Source organism: Pogona vitticeps, chromosome 3 (assembly GCF_051106095.1).
Source record: "Pogona vitticeps strain Pit_001003342236 chromosome 3, PviZW2.1, whole genome shotgun sequence".
NCBI lineage: Eukaryota > Metazoa > Chordata > Lepidosauria > Squamata > Agamidae > Pogona > Pogona vitticeps.
The window spans coordinates 243,330,402-243,352,978 of NC_135785.1; the positions used below are offsets into that span (position 1 = coordinate 243,330,402).

At 42.3% G+C, this 22,577-nt stretch overlaps 1 protein-coding gene across 1 annotated transcript in view; it reads left to right on the forward strand.

The window, feature by feature from the left end:
- The first annotated feature begins 4,820 nt into the window (after positions 1–4,820).
- The window catches only part of XPO4 (exportin 4), an 87,531-nt gene continuing 69,774 nt past the window's right edge, over positions 4,821–22,577 (forward strand). The window contains exons 1-3 of the mRNA XM_020802024.3: positions 4,821–5,017; positions 16,821–16,926; positions 17,224–17,365. Of these exons, the coding sequence (XP_020657683.1) occupies positions 4,934–5,017; positions 16,821–16,926; positions 17,224–17,365 (332 nt within the window). The 5' untranslated portion in view covers positions 4,821–4,933. The remainder of the gene's footprint in view (positions 5,018–16,820; positions 16,927–17,223; positions 17,366–22,577) is intronic.

Genomic DNA, 22,577 nt, shown 5'->3' on the forward strand with positions numbered 1-22,577 from the left:
GGCTCCACAGTTGAGTGCTCTATCCATTGAACTACACTAGTACTAGCACATTGTGTAGCTGCACATAAACCGTTGTAACAAAAAGAAATCAGGTGTGAAAGAACCTTCCTCTGTTATAGCACAGAAGTGGCTCATGGCAGGCCATCAGAATGAACAGCAGAAAGATATGAATCTCAGCAAACTATGTTCAAAATGGCACAACACACACACACACACACACACACAAAACCTGGATTATAAAGCCAGCATGCAGGACTATAAGATACGGATTTCCATCGGAGGGTGCCCAGACATAGTTGAATTTCAGTTATTAGAAGCCTCACTTAACATAGCCAATAGGGGAAGATTCTGGGAAATGCAGCCCAACAACCATGTGGGAGGGGGCACAGATTGGAACCAGTGCCATGGAGAATAAAGTGGCTGCCAGAATTAAAAGTTATGTTTGGGGAGGTGAATGTCATATCTGACAACAAGATTTATCATGATAGCCATCAGTACAATAAAGAAATGGAGTGGCTATAGTGGAATCTTCAGCATATACTCTGTCAAAGAGGTAATTAAAGCACCAGGTAATAAGAGTGCACTAAATTGTTGAGAAAGGATGGAACAAGAAGTCGGAGATTGCATTTAGCTTTTCAGCAAGAACTAACACTTGGAGGTATTCCATAAATACATATTAATATTGATGTCTGTGTCTGTCTCTGTATCTATATGTAAAGCATAGAGATGGGCAGGAACCACTGGTTTGGTGCGGTTTGTTTATCGTCCGAACGGCTCATCTGTGGTTTGGTGCCCTGTCCCCTTCAGCGGGCACCTACTTGGTGGCAGCACACCACCCTGCCTCCTCGACGCTGCTGATGAATGGGCACTTGCTGGAGGGAGCAGGATCCCAAATCTCAGATCGGCTTTTTGGCTGGGAATCAGACAGCACCAAATTGCTGAACCAGCAGTTTGTGCCCATCTGTAGTGGAGCATCATCAGAAGGCATCGTCCTTTAGAATGCTGATCTACAGCTCTGTTTCCTACACAGGAACATTCCAAGACAGTTAGAGAATTCAGCTGGTAAGAAATTATTCAGAATAGCATGAGAAGGTAGGGCATAACAACTTTTCAAATATATATACATATATATATACTGCTAAGTAATGTTAGCATTACCTAGGGATGTGGTGGTGCTGTGGGTTAAACCGCAGAAGCCTCTGTGCTGCAAGGTCAGAAGACCAGCAGTTGTAAGATTGAATCCACGTGACAGAGTGAGCTCCCATCACTTGTCCCAGCTCCTGCCAACCTAGCTCAAAAGCATGTAAATGCAACTTGATAAATAGGTACCACCATGGTGGGAAGGTAACAGTGTTCCGTGTCTAAGTCGCACTGGCCATGTGACCACAGAAACTGTCTTCGGACAAACACTAGCTCTATGGCTTGGAAACGGGGATGAGCATCGCCCCCTAGAATCAGACACAACTGGACTAAGTGTCAAGGGGAACCTTTACCTAATATTAGCATGTTAAAAGGATTATTGGTTACTAAGATACTATTCATCTATTGGTTAATTTTTAAGTAATGACCGATATTTTGATAAGTTCTGTCAAGTTAAAGGAAACTTCTATACTTCTTTGAGGCCTACATATTAAAAAGTGTCAAGTTATTTGTGTTTCTCCCAACAAAATAATTAGTGTTAGATGTGCAATGTAGGTGTGCAGTATAGGCCTCTCTGTGCTTGGGTTCATATAAAGACTCACAACTCTAGTATAAGTTACAGTACATGGCTTATTTTAAAAGCACAAGTTTTCCCAACTGATCTAAAATAATACTGTGCTTTAAATGAAACTGCAGGTTTTAAAGGTCTCACAGATACAGTCAAGATAAATAGAGAAAGCAATGCAAGTTTCCTCACAGGTATGAGACTTTTTCAAACACTTTGGTTTACAAATGAAATGAAAAAAGATAGTGTCTGTTTCACAATGTAGCAGCCTGAAGAATGTGTGGTCTTCAAATGTTGTTCAGTTATATCTCTGATCGGTTCTAGCTATCATAGCCAAGAATGAGGAATAAGGGATATGCAGCCCAACCTCTAAAACACCATATGCTGACTGTATTTTGCAGTATCCTCCCTCTGCAGTTCCTAAGGATGTCTAGGTTATGACATTGCAGTTGGATAAATTGTTTTGCTGACTGCTGTAGTCTCTAGACCAGTGATTCCCAACCTTGGGCCCCATATGTTTTTGGACTGCATCTCCCAGAAACCCTGGCCTGAAAAGCTAGTGGTGAAGACTTCTGGAGGATTTAGTCCAAGAACATCTGGGGACCCACTGCTCTTCAGTATTTAGAGATGTTGCAATTACTGGAGATGTGCGCATTCCTGCCTTTGGACGACAATTTCCATTACTCCTTGAGCAGCCAATCTCCCTGGGGAATTCTACAAGCTGTACTCTAAGATATAAAAATCTGCACTCTTTTGGCAGTTACTTTATTTTGATTGTTAATGTTATTATACAATATTTCAACTGCCTTTTAAATTTTACTTCTGTGCCACTGACAGGACAAACGTCAAAGCATTTCTACTTAAACACAAGCTAACATGTTTAATGTGTCTGAGAAGGGTTTTAAATGAATTGTTCTCCATTTCAAAAGTGGTTTGATACTGATCTTACTATTTTTATGTGATACTTGTTGAATTCTTTTTAAATATTTATATACATACTGTTTCAATGATGTAAGCCACCTTGGCTCCTTTTGGAGAGAAAAGTAGGATAGAAATATTTTAAATAAATAAAAATGCTAACCATCCCAACTCTCTGGGTAAATAGAATTGAAGTAGAAAGTGATAAAGAATTGTGTTAAAACCAATACTGAACAAATTTACAAGCACACATTCTACATTATTTCAACATTTTGTTAAAATAGTACTCTTGTTTAGCTTACTACTAGTCAAATGCTGACAATCTGTAATGTCAACGTTTTGCCTAGAGTTATAGGCCAAAATCCAAAAAACTACACAGAAAGAAGCTAAGTTTGTTTAAGAAACATCAAAACAATTTGAAATGAAAAGGACTTTCCAAAAAGTTTTAAACTACTTAATTACTGTTGGCACTTTGCTGTTTAAAGGAAAAACATCAGTCATGTCCTTAAACACATATAAAGTAGCTCTTCAGTTCCCACAGCATATAGTCCTATATGCTGTGGGAATTGAAGAGCTATATATATAAAACTAAGCCAGGGAGAAAATTATCTAAGGTTTCTAAAAGTGCTTACTTTGACATATAAAGCCCTATATGTCAAGACCTAAAGCAAGAGTTCCCAACCTTTTTAGCCCCACGGACCAGCTGGTGCGCAGGACAGTGTACTGTTTGCGGGTGCGCACTTGTGAGCATGCACAAAGGGTGGTGCAGTGCACATGCAGGGGCGGGGGCACGTGCGCTCGCACGCAGGTGCAAACAGACTGTAGTGGGGCAGTGTGTGCGGGGGCATGGGGGAAGGTCTCTCTCTGCAGCCCAGTCTGGCTCAGGCCACGGACCAGCACCGGGCCACGGACTGGGGGTTGGGGACCTCTGACCTAAAGGACCACCTTCTTCTATACAAGCCTGCCTGTACTCTAAGATCAGGCCAGGAGGCCCTTCTGAAGGTGCCATCCCTGAAAGAGGTGAGGGGGATGGCATGTCAAATTAGGGCGTTTTTGGTTGTCCCCCCCCACTTTGGAACACCCTCCCTATAGAGATCTGCCTGGCTCTGACACTTTTGGCTTTTCGGTGCCAGGCAAAGACCTTTCTGTTCAGCCAGCATTTTAATTAAATAGCATCCTTTAGCTGGCCGTATGAGCAGCAGGATTTATTATAGAGAAATTGACTGTTTTAATATAGGGTAATATTATAATATTGGGTATGTTTAATGTTTTTCTAAAGTTTTAATATTGTTATATGCCACTCAGAGGCCATTGGTAATGGCGTGGCTAAAAATCTTGTAAATAAAATAAATAAATAATGCTGAAGAACACTGAAAGATCAAAAATGTATTCACCTCATTTAAATGAAAATCTAAAATGAAATGAATCCAGGTTTATAAACATGTCCTAAATTAAACATTTGGAATTAAAATAGCAACTGTTGAACTTTGCACAGCAGCATTTTTTTAAAAAAGAAACAACCTCACATTACGTATATAGTCTGTGATTAGCACCTCAGATTTCCAGCTAGTGTGACATAAAATGATGGAAGGAACTATGCGGTCTATGATGAAGGAAGAGGGAGTTATGTTATGTGCCATAAAGTAGACTCTGACCTAAGGCAACCTTACGAATGAGTGGCCTCCAGAATTTCCTTTCATTACAGTACTAGTCCTGCAAAAGAGTTGTTAAGTTGATGGTCAATCAGCAGCCGGCAAGGCCACTTAAGTTATTGGGCTGGCCATCAAGATGATGAGCCTCGTGCATTCCCATCCCATTTCATCTCCTGTCCTCCCCACCAGTGTATGAACGCTTGTTTGCTGAGACTACACTAAGCAGCCGTCCACGAGAGCTGCCAAATAAAACCGATTAGTCTCAACGATGTCATAGCGGTCCTCGTTGCTTTTCCAGCAGTAGACTAACGTGGCTGCCTCCTTGGGGGCCGGGGGATATATATATATTCGATTTTGCAAATACTAGCGAAATCGAAAAGAAAGGGGGAGAATCTCTCTCTCCCTCCCCCCCCCCGCTCGGGTCCCTTCCCAACCCGGCGCCAAGCCGAAAGGCCCAGCTCCTCTCTCCACCCCCTTCGTCAACCAAGCGCCCGCCCCCGACTGAATCCGGCCGGCGGGGGGGGGGAGAGAAGGCCGCCGTTCCCGAGTCCTCCCGGCCTCCCTCCTTACCTGCCTGCCGGGCGGCCGGGAGCGGCGATTGGCTGAGCGGCCGCCTCGTCCCAGAATGCCGTGCATGGCGCGTCATTGAAGAGAGACCATGATGGCGGCGGCCGTGGCGGTGGCGGTGGGGGGAGCCCCCGAGGTGATCGCCCAGCTGGAGAACGCGGCCAAAGTGTTGATGGTGAGGGCGCCGCGCTGGGGAGAGGAAGGCGGCGGGCCGGGCGGAGCGGCCCCGCGAGGGAGGAGGCGGGCCGGGCGGAGGGGAGGGCGCCCCGGTTACTCTTTTTTGGGGGGAGGGAAACCCTGCGAGTTTCCCCCATCCTTGGGGAGAGTCTGTTCTTCCGATGCCTCCCCAGCTCTCTTTCTGGGAGTATCCTCGGATAACCTCGCGGCGTCGCGTCGCCTTTTCCCTCCCGCCTTACAAACTTTGCAGCTGCCTCCTTCTGCCTCGCTGGAAGCGGCGATCCTGTTTACTTAGGATAAGGTCCCGTTGACCTTAGAGAGAGGGTTGCTTCCGCGCAAAGCCGCGTACGATCGCGCCGTTTGCTTTTCTTGGCTTTTGGCTCCTCTTTTTTTTTTTTTTTGTACAGGATAAGCCTTTGCTTTTCCGCAGAATGGTGCGGGACTTTTGCTCCCCTCGCCTCCTTAATCAGGTTCGCCGCCAGTCCTCTTCGCTTCTGCCATCCACGTGTTCAAATCCTTAATCCATGGCCTCTTCGCCCTGTTTTCTTCACCCTTTCGGAGCATCGCTCTTCCTTCTTAATCACCATTTGTAATACCAGAATCTACTAACACAAACGGTATTTTCTGTCCATTGGCGTATGTCTCCCCCTGTACTTTTTCCTTAATGCACACCATCCTGCGTGTACTGTATTTCTCCTATATAAATCCAAACTGGGCTTGAAAACCTGCACTTGAAACCTTTTAACAAGCAATTGTAAAAAAAAGTGCAGTCAAAAAGCAAGTGTTGGCTATGGGGGGGGACCCCGAACCAGTATTGGTGTAACGCCTTGAATGGGCCAATGGAAAGGATCAAAAATGTGTGCAAGATTTTGTGATCTCTCCATCAGGCAAGATGTTACAATATGTTTGAGTTAATACTTGGATTTTATGTTTTAAAAAATGGAGGATCAACCCTTGGTGCCTTTCTTCCTCCCAGTATGCTTTGGGGTTACTTGAGGTGAAACCTAGAACTTCAGATCACCTGATGGAACTTTATTTGAATGTCTTAAAATTCTTTTTCCTCCATGCCTCAAGTCATCAGGAGAATTATATCACTTGGTGTCCTTTGATTCTTTTCCATTCGCTACTCCCGTGTCTGTTCTGTTAGTGTAATAAAAGTGTCCGAAGAAGGTTGAACACTAGAATCAGGAGATTACCCCAGTCCTCAAATTTGATTGCTACTGGTTTTTTTGGACATTTTTATGGACATTAATGTGTACTTTGTATCAAAAGCACCAGTTTATGACACTTAATTTTTAGAATGCTTTTTTTGGGAAAGGTGTTTTGGTGTGCATGTAAAACATGTTGCATTCTCTGTACACACTTGCAAAACATGTACAGCATAAGAAGAAATTAAAACATGAACTTCACCCTCATGTCTATGAGTTTGCCATTAGCCAATAATGCACTGAGGCTACTAAAAATGTTAAAGCAATCTCAGACTTTCTTAACAAAACCATAATAGTGTGATCATGAAAAATAATACACCCAACAGCTAAATGTGTCATTTACACTAATATCATTATGCCCACCTTGCAAAATGATCACTATAAGTCTAACCTCTTTTCAGAAAAAAAAATTAAGGAGACAAGTTACTGAATTCTGTTGTGCAAATGGGAAATTGAAGTTGATAATATGACTATTGTAATGAGTGAAGAAGCACTAATTTGCTCACAGGGTATAGTACATATTAGTAGTTTACATTAGAAATTTTTGTTGCATGATACCTTGGTGTGAAATGTGATGTGATGAACATAAGAGATGGTATTGAAAAATGCCTTGTCAGAGGATGGGACACCATGGGTGCATAAAATTTCCCTTTCCGTGTCTTGAATGCTTCTTAGATCTACTCTGGTTGGCTTTGATATAATCTGAACATATTTAAGGAGTGGTTGCAGGGAGGAGAAGAATATTCATATAACCCAATGTTACTGTGCAATAAAACAAAATGTACCCTGCTTCTCTAAATGGGAGATAACGCCCAGAATCATATTGGTTATACGTGCTGCTATAGGAGCATTTGTTTCAGTGACAAATTGATAAAAACTAAAATATCAGCATAAGCAATTCCTATTACAGTGGTGCCTCGCTTAACGGGCGCTCCATTTGACGACGAAATCGCTAGATGTGGATGTTTTTGCGATTACAAAAGCGATCGCAAAACAATGTTCCCTATGGGGGAATTTCGCTTTGCGATGATCGGTTCCCTGCTTCGGGAACCAATCATCGCAAAGCAATGATTTTCGGCCAGCTGATCGGCAGTTTCAAAATGGTCACCAGGTAAACAAAATGGCCGCCCGCTCTTTTCTGGCACGGATTCCTTGCTGCACAGGCAGCGAAAATGGCCGCGCTATGGAGGATCTTCGCTGGACGGTGAGTTTCAAGCCCCTAGGAATGCATTAATCGGGTTTTAATGCATCTCTATGGGCTTTTTAAAATCGCATTACGACGTTTTAATTTTACAGCGATTTCGCTGGAACGAATTAACATCGTAATGCGAGGCACCACTGTATATAGTAATCATGTGACTTGGTATGTGATAGAAAACGCCCACTCTGATTTCTTAACTTGTGGCAGTTCACTGAAAGTTATGACTAAAGGTGGGGCTATTCATATACAAATACCCCCCCACAGCTGGACGTAATGAGGGTCCACTAATGTGTCCATCAGTGGCAGGTCTGCTGTCCTTTCCAATTGCTCTGGAGCTCCTGGTCAGCTATCCAGTCCTGGCAGAAGGAGGGAAGACGAGTCTCCCTGCCAGGCTGATGAAGGGATAGCCAGCTGGGAGCTCCGGAGTAATTGGAAGGGAGAGCGGAACCTCTGCTGCCGGCGGACGCATCAGTGGACATTCTAACCCCAGGGGGCCGAACCCTTATTACGTCCAGCTGTGGGGGGTATTCGTATATGAATATGAATACCCCCATCTCTAGTTATGGCCCAGACATAGGACTACAGAAATATACAATAGGATTCTAGCCAATGAATAGCTAGTATACTTGTTTATTATATGATTAAGTTAATGTAAAACAAAAACAAGCGCAGTTATGAAAACTTTTCCTAGTATGTTTGTGTTTTATATCCTGCATTTTTTTCAGCATGTTTTCCCAGCTATTGCAAACAAAAATCTCTAAGTGGGAAGACAGTAACTGGCTAGAAAGAATTGTTGTGCTAAACTCTGGGTCCATGATATTGTTGGACTACAGCTGCCAGAAGTCCTGACCACTGGTTGTTCTGGGTAAGGCTTCTGGGAGTTGAATCTAATAACATCTGGACTACCAAACTCACTGGGGGAAGTGGTAAAACAGTTCTTTACTTACCTTAAAAATCCAGTTAAGGTCTTGACAGCACAGAACATACATTTTTACATAGTGTAAAACAGGGGTGTCCAACCTTTCACCTTCCCTGTGCCACATTAGAAGATGAAAATTTGTTTTGGGCTGCACATAAATTTGGTTTGGGCCGCATGGGGGGGCAGCCCTAGTCGTCCTCGGCAGCCCTGCTCCAAGCGCGCTTACCGGCAGCTGCGATCTCAGATAGCAGAGGCTGCCAGCTTTGACTCCGGTGGCTTTATGGGGCCGGGAGGGGGTTCACCTGTTGACGGAGACAGCACAATGCAGTCACGCAGCTCCCCTCTCCCCTCCTGCTCCTTGCTTCCGTCTCTCCCCCCGCCCCCGTTATGACATGCCCCAGCCACTTTCTGGCCGCAAGTGCCAGCAGTGTAACTTGAAACTTTGGAATTTCTTTAAAAATAAAAAATTGCACTGGGCCGCATTATGAGCCGACCTGGGCCGCATGCGGCCCTCGGGCTGCAGGTTGGACAAGCCTGGTGTAAAATATGAATTGTTTAGCAAAACTGCTAGTCTAGAAATGTGTACAGTACTTGTATATATGGGTCCCTATTAGGGTTGCTGTAAGTCAGTTCTGACCTGATGTCACAACTCTCTCTCTCTCTCTCTCTCTCTCTCTCTCTCTCTCTCTCTCTCTCTCTCTCTCTCTCTCTCTCTCTCTCTCACACACACACACACACACACACACACACACACACACACACACACACACACACACACACACACACACACACACACACACACACACACACACACAGAGTATGTGTCACGAGCAAGGGCACATGCACTTATGTGTGTTAAATTACCTGTTTCAGATTATGTCTGAGTGGAAATTTGCATTTGGACCTGAAAGATGTTAATATCATATTGTAACAATTGCTTCAATTTTGTACTGAAATAGCACATCAGATTTGTTCTGTTTGACAAATTGGGATGATGAAGGAACCTTGCAAAAAATAAACTATATTTCAAAGTGGTTGTTGTGGATTTTTCGTGTTTTTGGCCATGTTCTGAAGGTTCTTCCTAACGTTTCGCCAGTCTCTGTGGCTGGCATCTTCAGAGGACAGCACTCTGTGGACTACGTATATTTCAAAGTCCTTACTTATGAGCATCATGTTGCAATAACAGTGGGTTTTTAAAAGGTACCGAAGAAATTAAATCTCTTGAGGAATTAGCTACTCTAATTTTGAAATAAGTACCATCTTAATCAGTAAATATTCTATGAGTGTTTAATATTTATCACTTGAGAAATTTGGCTGCCATTTGATTAAGTTCTTTTGTATCACCTGTGGAGTTTGCCTCTTGGCTGACCATGTTCTGTTTCAGATTATTAATAACTGGATATTTCTGAATACTGTACTGTATATCTGTGCCTTTGTTATTATGCATGCATTCCCTCTCAGGTTTACTACTTTGAAATGCAGGTGAATGACTGAGTCTTGTGGGTTCTCGCCTTAAATGGCAACTACCTCCCTGCACATAGAAGTGTCTGGTTTTAGCTAGCTTTTCTTTGAGTTCATTGTGCAGTGAGATATTTTTCTAAATTGGTCTGGGAGCATTCAAGCATGCAATCACAGATTTCCATTCTGAAGTGATAACAGCCTGATACCACACTATGTAAATTGGTATATATGTTGTTTGGCTTTTGAGAGATTTTTATAAAGTGTTCCATTTGAAAGCTCAATCTGTCTTTGTATTGGTGGACTCAGTCAAATTAAACATGATTTGCCATTGCAAAGCAGAGGAAAGACGAAGTGCCTTCTCAGGCTGCCCTCCCCATTCCTCTATTGTACAATCATGAAGGCTGATACGACAGTTTCACCACGACTAGGGCATAGGAACTGTGTCGCCAATATTTTCACCCCTTTAAATCAACCAAGGTGGGAGCCTAGTTTTGATCAAGGGAAGATGTACAGTATTTACCTTTCATTTCATGTTGATGCAAATTCCCTAATTTATTCAGGTGCTGTTAGGAGAGCTATGTCTCTACGGCATTAGCTTTAAACCATAGTTCTACCTGCAGATGAGCTGCAGATGATACTTCTCTCAGACACATGGAATTGCAAATATTAATACAGTATACGAAACTCCTATAGAACCAGACTAACGGTCCATATCATTTTATAGTACTGACTTTGACTGTCAGCAAATCTCTAAGGTCCCCAGCAGAAGTTGCTTCCCAGCCCCTTTGGGTAGAAATTCCACAGACTGATCCAAAATATGTAAACTAGCAGAAAGGTAGACCCTCTTATTAATTTGAGCAGAGATGGCTGAAAGGCTTGAACCTGAAACAGTTCAAACCAGCGTATTTCGAACCATGGACAAGCAATTTGCTATTGTAGGGCAAATGTCATGCATTAGTACAGTATTTACAATTCCACATGACCTGAGGGAAGTGTCTCTCAAATCTCATCTGCAAGAAAGCAACTTGATTTCTGACGTTTCACATTCATAAATGCTATTTATAGATACTGAGAGTGGAATAATGTAAGTGAACTGTTTTTTTGTAAAATAACCTTTTTCCTTTGTACTATTAAGAATGAGACACAACAAAAACTGTGTAAACAAGGCACAAAAATATATAGATAGAAACTAATTCCGTCATCCATGTACTAATAATACAGTGACTGTGCTGTTGCTAACCTGTTGTAAATATAGAACACACTGAATTTATACAAAATAGAAGACTTACTGATGGTAAAGTGCTATTCTTAAGCACAGGATCTTTTTTAGAGTAGGATGTATGTGTGGGAGGTAACTTCCATGGTAGTCATGCACTGCTTCAAATAGGAGCTGTACAATTTCAGGCAGCTGATTTAGTTCACAGCATGATTCACTTCAGCAATTAAGACTTCTGAAAAAAAAAGGTTCTTAAAAATAGTGCTTGGTGCCCCTTCTATGACTTGTGTCTTTTTAGCTGAGTTGAAACAATTTCATGAAAAGATTACAAGTCCATGGAGCTATTTATTTGTACCTTAACAACAGAAAATAAATGACTGGTCAGATAGTTCAAATCATCTTGATTGGTGGATTTGTTTTTTTGTTTTTGTTTTGTTCTGTGTTTATATACCACAGAAGCATATATTTTCAGTAAAGCAATGAAGCATGTTTTGAAAGTATTCACCATTGACATTTATCAGTCTTACACCTTGGTTGTTTGCACAACTATTCAGACATACAATTAATATATATTATTTTCAGGTAACCCCTTCTTCGTCTCCCTCTCCCTCTCTTGCGTGTACTTTGGCAGAAATGGAGGAGGGTTATTCCTGCAGGGTTGTTGGGAGAACATGAAATTCCTAGTTTGGTGCTTTGCTTTTTTTTTGTGCTGTGATTAATTGGGAGAAGGTGGATGTGCAAAACTGTTGCTGACTTCTATAAAACATTTTGAGAGAATATTGCCAAATCTTGATGCAGATCTTCAAGGTACATGCATCCTATTAATTCCAGACTTTGACAAGGTTTTATGTTGCTGACTGGAGTGGGTTAGATCCATATTTTGTCACCTAGGTCGTCTTGATTTCTGTGGATCTGTTCCCACTAAAGTCAAGGGAACAAATGAGTCACAACTCACTCAGAACATGACTAAATTTGAATCCAATCTTTTTTTTTCAACAAAGCAGTATTTTTATGATGTGACATGTCGGATATATCTTAATATATTTCATCTCACAGTTACAGCATGTGTGGGCTGTGCCCTGAAGAGTGACCCAAAACTATTCTAACCACATACAGTATATACATAATGTATTTTTCGCTCCATAAGAGGCACCTTTCCATAAGACACACCAATTTTTTAGGAGAAGAAAACATAAGACGCACAGACTTTCCACCCCCCTGTTTTGTGGGGGGAAAGTGCGTCTTATGGTGCGAAAAATACGGTAGCTTTAGAATTGTAACCTTAGGCAATTGTTGCTTCATGGAAAAAAGTTTATTAAAATAACCGTTCAAAAGTTTTTTAATGCTTTGAAGACTCTGTATCATTTTACATTGCACAAATGAAGACATTCTGCAGCCAGTATTTCCAGGTATTTACAATTTAGGGGAGCAAAACATGGGCTGCAAACGTGAGTAAGATGGTTATTAAGCTACTAAAAGCAAATTTGCATTTGGCATAGTAAAGAGAACAAATCCAACAAATATTTTTACCTACATACACATATATATGCACACAGACATGCACACAGTGAGTAAATATAAGATTTAATTCTGTGATGTTAAAGTTAGTGCCAATTTCAGATTCATATGCAAGTCTACGCACATCTACAATATGAACTTTTTTCATTTCTTACTCCCATGTCATTTTAGTGGATAAAAGAGTTTCTTTTAACAGAACACTTTATTGACAGTTTTGTTAGGAAGTGTGTAGCTATTCTAACAGTATTTCCAGTCAACTATTGTTGGATATATAGGTAGAGGTTTGTTTACATGTCAGAATTGAAATTTTGTTTTGCATGTTTGTTGGCATATTCTTGTTAGGATTTTAACAGATTCAGTCTCTGTGGTTTGAAATAGTTTTATCAGTATTTCATTTGTGTGTGATGATCTATTTCTTCCTAGTGCTTTCAGAGCAGATTTCACTTCACTTTCTAGAACTTCAGGTTCTTTATCATAGGGTCCATCTTCAAAAGAGTCTGTCATCCTTTTATGTCTTCTGTATAGGTCTTCAGCATATTGTTTCCACCTTCCCTTTATTTTCTCCTGGTAAGATAGTGTGTTTCCCTGTTGGCCATTCAGCATTCCTAATCTGGGAATGATTTCTTGGATGTTCTGGAAGTGATACCTTGTTCTTTGCCTTTTGTAGAATTAGGCAGGTACAAAAGACTGCTCTCACATAGCATTCTTCACAGAACTTTTAAAAGGTTTTTAAAAAATAACATTTATTCATAACAAAAATACCGTACTTAAAGTTTTCAATGCCTCTTAATAGATTTTCATGAATTTTATTATTTTATTATTGCTTCTTTTGAAAGATGGTGGTGACTCATCCCATCTGCACTGTTGTAATAATATGCATCTTCTAGTCTTATTGATTTCTCTATCTGACATGTAGAAGGGGTGACATCTTGTCTTCTGCTTTAGACAATCAAATGTCAGGTTGGCTCCGAGCAGGTTCTCCTGTTTTCTGAACTCCAGCAATTGATAACTGGAGAGAGGTTTTTGCTACCAGGACAACATACACTTTGTGTAGTCACCTAATGCTGGTTCTTGCAGCCTTTCTAGTGCCATGTAAATGCCTTCTTAATTTCCTATTTGCTTTGATTATCCTGTATACACATAACTCAGTAGATCTCTTTGTAGCCCAAACACCTCCATTTACACAAATCAGGAAGATGGAAGTAGGCTGGAGTAAAGCTTGGGCTTTAGGGAATAAAGAAAAATCCTTAAGAAAAACCTTCTAAGGCATGAAGGCAGAACAGTAAGGAACAAGCTTCCCAAGTATTGGGAAGGGGCAGGGAAAGGGGGGATATTTTTTCTGGGGGGGAGATGTGGTGGGTAAGAGACCTTAGTAGTCCTTATCCACAAGTATGCACAATCAGTATCTAATGCTGGTCTCCCTACATTTTTAATACCCCTCCCTATAGGGTTATTGCCTGGTCTGGCACCATATAGATTCCTTAGGAACTTCCTACTTACTATTATATAACATTTATCCATTTCAGTATTATGTTCTAATATTTTGAGTTTATAATTTGGGTGATACAGCATTGCATAAGATGCTTGTTTGGGTTCTGTGATGAGTGTCACTTTTATGTAATTTTTGATGCTGCAAGCAACTTGTAATTCTTATTAATTTTCAGATCACGGCAAAACAATGTAGTCTAGACAAAATCTTCTGGCACCCAAGGTCATATTGTTTTTTTTTTAAACGTATCTGTCCTTTTTCAATCTCCTTGCTTATTCTTTTCTAAATAATAAGTATGTCAGATTTCTGCTTATTTCTGTCAAGTATCATTTTGTTTCTTATTGTAGTCTTTGAGAAGGTTGTCTATTTTTTAATAAAACAAAATAAAACTCTCTTATGTTTTCTATTAAAGAAAGTATGTTCTTCTAAATTTTTGACAACGTAGATGTTCCTAATTCTTAGTCTGTTTTCTTGAGAAATACATTTATTAGCCCTGTGAACTGGAACTTGGGTAAGAATAATTTATCAGTGGCCAATGAATCAAAATAGTGTAAGGCCATAGTAAATAATACTTGATTTGGAAGTGATCAATTTGGTTACAGTTGGATTTTTTTTGGAGAGGTGTGTATGCATTCATTAAATATTTAGTTTAGTTTAGTTCCTGACCTTGGGTCTCCAGATGTTCCTGGACTAAAACTTCCAGAAGCTTTCACCATTAGTTGTGTTGGCTGGGATTCTTGGGAGTTGTAGTCCAAGAACATCTGGGAATTTCAGGTTGGGAACCACTGGTTTAGATGATGTTTTTTTTAGTCAGTCTTGGTCATGTTCTTAGCTGAAAATTCATCTGATGAGAAACTGTTTGATCATTACAACTCCTAGAATCTATGTAACAAGCTTTCTGTGCCATGTTGTGCCTGTGGTTGTCAAATGTTTTTTGTTTCTGATTTACTATGGGTACAATATTCTGTATTTACTATGGGTACAATAAGATTCTGAAGGAGTACCATATTTGTACCAGAAACCAGGGATGGAGAATCTATACTCCTCAATATGTTGTTGAATTGCAGTTCATGTCAATTTAGTCAGCAGTATAGCCCAACAATAACTTGAGGGCCACACCCTACCCACTCCTGTTGATATACTATGTAGATGATGGAGCACTGATTCAAAGTTCTGTGCAAATAAGTTTGCCATGCTCATAGTTAGTTACTTCCCAAGTCACCGGAAGGAAATTCCCAATGTTCATAGGGAACTGGTATGTTGTGGAAATTGTGTTCTGCTACTGCATGTGACGGAAGTTCCTAAAATCGTGCAGATTATACACAAAATTTCATATGTGGGGAAATTAGATAGGGAGAAATTTGGCTCCCTCTTTTATATTACTGAAGCTGAATGATAGGAAATCCAGGGCAGATCTAGCAGATAGGTGATTTGTGGAATTCACTGACACAAGATGTAATGATGGCCACCTACTTTGATGGGCTTAAAGGGGATTAGATAGATTCATGGAGGCTAGGGTCAAGAGTCAGAAAAGTTGTATGGGTCCTATAATGTCAGAGGTACTACAGTATGCCTCTGAATATCAGTTGCTAAAGACCATCAGATAGAAGGTTTAGTTCTACTTACATCCAGCTGGTGAGTTCAGGTTAGAAAATAGACTGGCTACTTGGTGAACAGAATGTTGGACTGGATGCATCTTTTTTTGTCTGATTACAGCTGTGGCTCTTATGTTCATACTGTAGCACTATTCATTTGTTCTGCATTTGCTGGGATGATTTCTACTAGTGGCTTTTTCTCCCTTCTAAATTTGAAGAATTACTAGTCCCATTCATTTGATAATCTGGTCCTAAATTGAACTCTAGGGTTTGATCACAGGACTCTGTGAGGCTGCTATTCCTTTGTAATATATTTCTTTCAAGAGCACACACTGAACTGTTATGTTGGGATGTTCCATAGAACATCCAAACTTTTAGCCAATTAGATGTTATTAGGAAATTCTGCTATGCTACATGTTTTCATATTTCTGACTCTTTACTCATCCAGCTGTCACGCTAGAGGGCAGCATGCCCTTGCTATTAGCTCCACAGACCCATCCATTTGTTTGAAATCCATCTTCAGTTTTCCAGTAACATTATCTTTTTTTTTTTCAGGGAGGGAGAGGAAAGAAAAGATAAGATACATTTTAGGAAATGCTGGTTTCTTTTTCTTAAGTGTGTGTGTTAGGTGTCTTCAAGTGGGAACACACTTCAGTAACAAATTACTTACAAATGCTCGTTGTTGATAAGGATCTCTGTGGCAAGCATGACCCAATTGAAGTGTTTTTAAAAAATCCACTTTTGTCTTGTTTAGCAAAAAAAGAGCTTTTCAAAATTAGAGAACTGAATCACTTTTATGTTGCATCTTCTTTCCCCTAGCCCCTTTGGACACCGAGGCTGTGCCCAAGGATGTGTGTATATGATATTAAATACCTTAAATAAAAGTGTTGTGTGAACCCATCCATTTATATATGTGTGCTTTGCATTGTTCCTGTTAAAAGCATTTCCCTGCTTTTCTGGGGTTTTGCTAGTTTCATTTATTTGTAAAAGTATTTGGGCTAATATTTTAATACCTTGAAAGCAAATGAAAGATATTTCTGGTAGAAGAAATCTTTATGTATGAAGTTAATGAAATGTTGCAAATGATTAAAATATTCTACCACAGTGTGCCCCCGTGGGTGCCAAGTGTGTTTTCACTAAAATTGGCAGTGTTCTCAGTTGTGTAAATAAAAGCAACCTTTATTGTTTCCTCAGGCACCACCTTCCATGGTCAATAATGAACAACGTCAGCATGCTGAACACATATTCTTATCATTTCGAAAATCAAAATCACCATTTGCTGTTTGCAAGCATATTTTAGGTAGGTTTTAATGTGTATATTCTGTTACTAGATGTCGCACTTAGAGAATCACTTAAAGTAAGTGAAGCAGTCCATTACGGCACATTAATGCCTCCTTGCTATGTACATGTGTGAAGATCTGCTATTTGGCATCCCAGATGAAAAGGGTTTTCCCTCCCTCTAAGGCTGGGATCTTATGTGCACTTGCATGTGTGTTTATGTACCTTCACGTCAGAACTGACTTATATCAACTCTAATAGGAGTTGCACAATTTTTTTTTTGTTTATGCAAGCGTCTAATTTTTATTCTCTTTGACAGAAACTAGTAAAGTTGATTACGTCCTTTTTCAAGCCGCCACAGCGATAATGGAAGCAGTTGTACGTGAATGGATTTTATTGGAAAAAAGTAGCATTGAATCACTAAGAACATTCCTTTTAACGTATGTCTTACAAAGGCCAAAGTAAGTACTGTTTAAATGAGTATAAGAGTGCCTCCCTAAGGTTTCTGTAAGTGTTTTAGCCATTCCTATTGAGATAGATGAAGCTTATTTTGTGAACAATGGCTTCTATTTTCATGGTAAAGAGACTGTAGCTCAGGGACAGGCCATGTGCTTTGTATTTTTAAAATCCTGGGTTCTTTCCCTGGAATCGCCAGATAAAAACATTGGTAGCAGGTGAGGCAAAAGACTCTCTAGCCAAGAAAGCACTGCCAGTCAAAACGAATAATATTTGGGTAGATCAGAGGTTTTTTGTTATTGTGTGTTTAGTCGTTTAGTCGTGTCCGACTCTTCGTGACCCCATGGACCAGAGCACGCCAGGCCCTCCTGTCTTCTACTGCCTCCCGGAGTTGTGTCAGGTTCATGTTGGTGGTATCAAATCATATTTGAATTACAGCAAACCTTACTGGGTTTTCAAGGTAATGAAATATATTTAAAATGTAGCTTCATGAGTACCCCCCAGTAAATATCCATGGCTTAGCAGAGATTTGAACCCAGATTTTCTGGGTACTAATACATCATTGTTTTGACTACACTACCCTGACTGTGAGGATCAGAGTTACTTGGCTTCATTAATCATGTCTGTCCACCAAAAGGAGGGAGAGGGAGAGAGAGAGATCAGCAGTGAAGCTACCAAGTTTAAATTATTGCTTATCAATACAAAGAAATGATTGGAAATTGTAAAAATGTGGTCAGTGGTGTGACCTCTGCGATACAGCAAGACAGACCACCAGATAGTCCAGTGGTATAATGCTGCCTCTTATATTTCTATATTTATGTGTAACTATTTCTTTTTACTGTGAACAGCGGCTTGAAATTCTGTCGAAGCTCAGGTCACCCTATGGAATAGGGAGATGACCCAGGCTGTTGACACGATTGCGCCTAAGTGCCCTCTCCCTGCTTGCCGAGCCCAGACAGCTCCTTGGTATACTTCTGAACTGCGGGCGATGAAGCGAGAGGGGAGACGGCTGGAGCGCAAGTCGAAGTCCCGCTGGGAATCCGATCGAACACGACTTAGAGCCCATTATCGGGCCTATTTCGTGGCAGTACGGCTGGCGAAACGGCAATATTTCTCCAACTGCATTGCTTCCTCAGAATGTTGTCCAGCAGAGCTGTTTCGGGTGGTCTGGGATCTTCTTCAACCGGGAAATCCTGTGGAGGTCCCGGACTGCTCATCAGCTCGCTGTGATGAGTTTGCTACTCATTTTGAGGAAAAAATCGCTCAGATTCACAGTTACTGCAAAATCGGAAGATGTGTCCAGTGTGCCGTGCTTAGGTCAAACTTTAATGGATGAGTTTCAATTGTTGAGACCCGAGGATGTGGACAGGGTGCTTGGATCTGTCTGTTCTACCACCACGCTGCTCGACCCTTGCCCATCTTGGCTAATTGGAAGATCTGCCAGGGGGGTTCGCACTTGGGTCCAGGAGGCCGTGAACGCCTCTCTGAGAGAGAGAGTGGTCCCTACCACCTTGAAAGAGGCAGTAATTCGACCACTCCTTAAAAAGCCTAACCTGGACCCAAGGCTGGTGGTTAACTACCGACCAGTGGCGAACCTCCCTTATTTGGGCAAGGTGTTGGAGCGGGTTGTGGCCGGGCAACTCCAGGCGCTGCTGGATGAAACGGATTTTCTGGATCCATTTCAATCAGGTTTCAGGCCGGGTTTTGGTACAGAGACTGCCTTGGTCGCCCTGTACGATGACCTTTGCCGGGAGAGAGACAGGGGGAGTGTGACCCTGTTGATACTCCTGGACCTCTCAGCGGCTTTCGACACCATCGACCATGGTGTCCTTCTGGATAGGCTGGCAGGGTTAGGAATTGGGGGCACTGTTTTACGGTGGTTCCGCTCCTTCCTAGCTGACCGTGTCCAGAGGGTGGTGCTGGGGGACAGTTGCTCTGCCCCATGGCATTTATGTCATGGGTTTCCTCAGGGCTCGATACTGTCCCCCATGCCGTTTAACATCTACATGAAACCGCTGGGAGAGGTCATCAGGAGGTTTGGGCTGAGGAGTCAGCAATATGCTGACGACACTCAGCTCTACCTCTCGTTTTACACCAATCCAGGTGAGGCAGTTTCTGTGCTGAACTCGTGTCTGGACCTGATAATGGACTGGATGAGGGTTAATAAATTGAAACTCAATCCAGACAAGACAGAAGTGCTGTTAGTGGGTGCTTTGCCGGACAGGTTGGAGGGCCATTTCCCTGCCCTGAATGGGGTTACACTCCCCCTAAGGGACAGGGTCCGCAGCCTGGGGGTGCTCCTGGACCCCAGTCTAACTTTAGAAGCTCAGGTGGACTCAGTGGCCAGGGTGCCTTCCTTCAACTGCGGAAATTATACCAGCTACGGCCCTACCTGGACGAGCGGAGTCTCATGACAGTTACACACGCACTGGTAACATCTCGTATAGATTATTGCAATGCGCTCTACGTGGGGCTGCCTTTGAAGACGGTCCGGCGACTGCAACTGGTCCAGAATCGAGCTGCGCGGCTGGTGAGTGGTGGGGCCGCTAGAGAGCACATCAAGCCGATTCTGTATAATTTACATTAGTTACCAGTTGCTGTCCAGGCCCAATTCAAAGTGCTTGTTTTGACATATAAAGCCCTAAACGGCTTGGGCCCTGGATACTTGAAGGACCATCTCCTTCCATATGAGCCTACCCGGCTGTTAAGATCTAGCCAGGGGCCCCTTTTGAAAGAGCCATCCCTCAAGGAGGTAAAAGGGATGGCTTGTAGACAAAGGGCCTTCTCGGCAGCTGCCCCCAGACTATGGAACGCCCTCCCGACTGAAATTCGTCTGGCGCCGACACTGATGATATTTCGGCACCAGGTCAAAACCTTCCTGTTCCAGAAGGCTTTTAATTGAAATAACATCAACTGTGGGTCTTGATGATGGCAATTTTAATTGTATTCTAATTGTATTTTAATTGTATTTTAATCATTTTATATTTTATTGTATTGAATTTTAATTGTTGTAAGCCGCCCAGAGACCTTTGGGTAGAGTGGGCAGCATATAAATAAATAAATAAATAAATAAATAAATAAATAAATAAATAAATAAATAAATAAATAAATAAATAAATAAATAAATAAATAAATAAATAAAGTTGTGTTCATAATTTAATGAAGTAACAAACATTGGTTCCTATCCCCCCCCAGTAATTCCTTTATTCAGATTTCTGGATATTCTAGAATAAGTAATATCCTAATTTATAGTCCCCCTTTTGTTTCCCAGACTTGAATCCTCAAGTACAGTATTGTTGATCTTCATCTTACAAAATCTTCATGGCTAGTTGTCAGGATTTCTGGGACTTGATCATATCTGGGAACCATGTTTGTGAACAGATTGCTTAGGGACTCATGAGTATTTGAGGTTACAGTATATCACAGAAGTGAGTACACCCCCCTCACATTTCATGTGGCAACACTAAAGAAATGACACTTGGCTACAATGTAAAGCAGTGAGTATACAGCTTGTATAACAGTGTAAATAACGCAACACACAGCCATTAATGGCTAAACCTTTGGCAACAAAAGTGAGTACAGTGGTGCCCCGCACAGCGAGGTTAATCCGTTCCGGATTAACCTTCGCTGTGGAAAACATCGCTGTGCGGGAGGGAAAAAGCCATAGAAACGCATTGAACTTTGTTTAATGCGTTCCTATGGCTTTCAAACTCACCGTTCAGCGAAGTTCCTCCATAGGCGGCAGCCATTTTCGCGCCCTCCCCTCGCAGAACGAGGGCGCCAAAATGGCTGCCATCAGCTGTTCGGCGGGTCAAAAATGACCGCCGGAACAGCCGAAAGGGGCCGGGGCGCAGCGTTTTCGCGCCCTTGGTAAGCAAGGGGAGCGCGCGGAAATGCTGCCGGAAGCCCCGAAATGGTTGCGCGCAGCCATTTCGGGGCTTCCGCAGCGTTTTCGCGCGCTCCCCTTGCTTACCAAGGGCGCGAAAACGCTGCGCCCCGGCCCCTTTCGGCTGTTCCGGCGGCCATTTTTGACCCGCCGAACAGCTGATCGGCGGGTCGCAAAGCGAAGGTCGGTAAGCGAGCAGCTTACCGACCTTCGCTCTGCGATTTTTGCCCATTGGGGCCATCGTTGTGCGATCGCTTTAGCGATCGCAAAAGCGTCACCATAGAGCGAATTCATCGCTCTACGGTGCGCTCGTTGTGCGAGGAACCACTGTACACCCCTAAGTGACAATGTTCAAATTGGGCCCAAGTAGCTGTTTTCCCTCCCTGGTGTCATGAGACCTGTTTGTGTCGCAAGTTGCAGGTGTTATCACTCTCACTTTCTCATAAGTTCCACATGGCACCTCATGGTAATGAACTATCTGAGGGTCTGGAAAAACAAAATGTTGCTCTACATAAAGATGGCCTAGGCTATTAGAAGATTGCCAAAACCCTGAAACTGAGCTGCAGCATGGTGGCCAAGACCATACAGCGATTTAACAGGACAGGTTCCACTCAGAACAGGCCTCGCCATGGTCAGCCAAAGAAGTTGAATGCCCATGCTCAGTGTCATATCCAGAGGCTGGCTTTGGAAAATAAACGTATGAGTGCTGCCAGCATTGCTGTAGAGGTTGAAGGGGTGGGGTGGGGGTCAGCTTGTCAGTTCTCAGACCATACACTGCATCAAATTGGTCTCCAGGGCTGTCATCCCAGAAGGAAGCCTCTTCTAAACATGATGCACAAGAAAGTCCGCATACAGTTTGTTGAAGACAAGCAGACCAAGGAGACGGAATTCTGGAACCATGTCCTTTGGTCCGATGAGACCAAGATGAACTTATTTGGTTCAGATGGTGTCAAGCATGTGTGGCAGCAACCAGGTGAGGAGTACAAAGACAAGTGTGTTGTGCCTTCAGTCAAGCATGGTGTCATGGTCTGGGGCTGCATGAGTGCTGCCAGCACTGGGGAGCTACAGTTCATTGAGGGAACCATGAATGCCAACATGTACTGTGACATACTGAAGCAGAGCATGATGCCCGCCCTTCAGAGACTGGGCCGCAGGGCAGTATTCCAACATGATAACAACCCCAAACACACCTCCAAAACGACCACTGCCTTGCTAAAGAAGCTGAGGGTAAAGGTGATGGACTGGCCAAGTCCTAAACCCTGTTGAGCATCTGTGGGGCATTCTGAAATGGAAGGTGGAGGTGCGCAAGGTCTCTTAACATCCACCAGCTC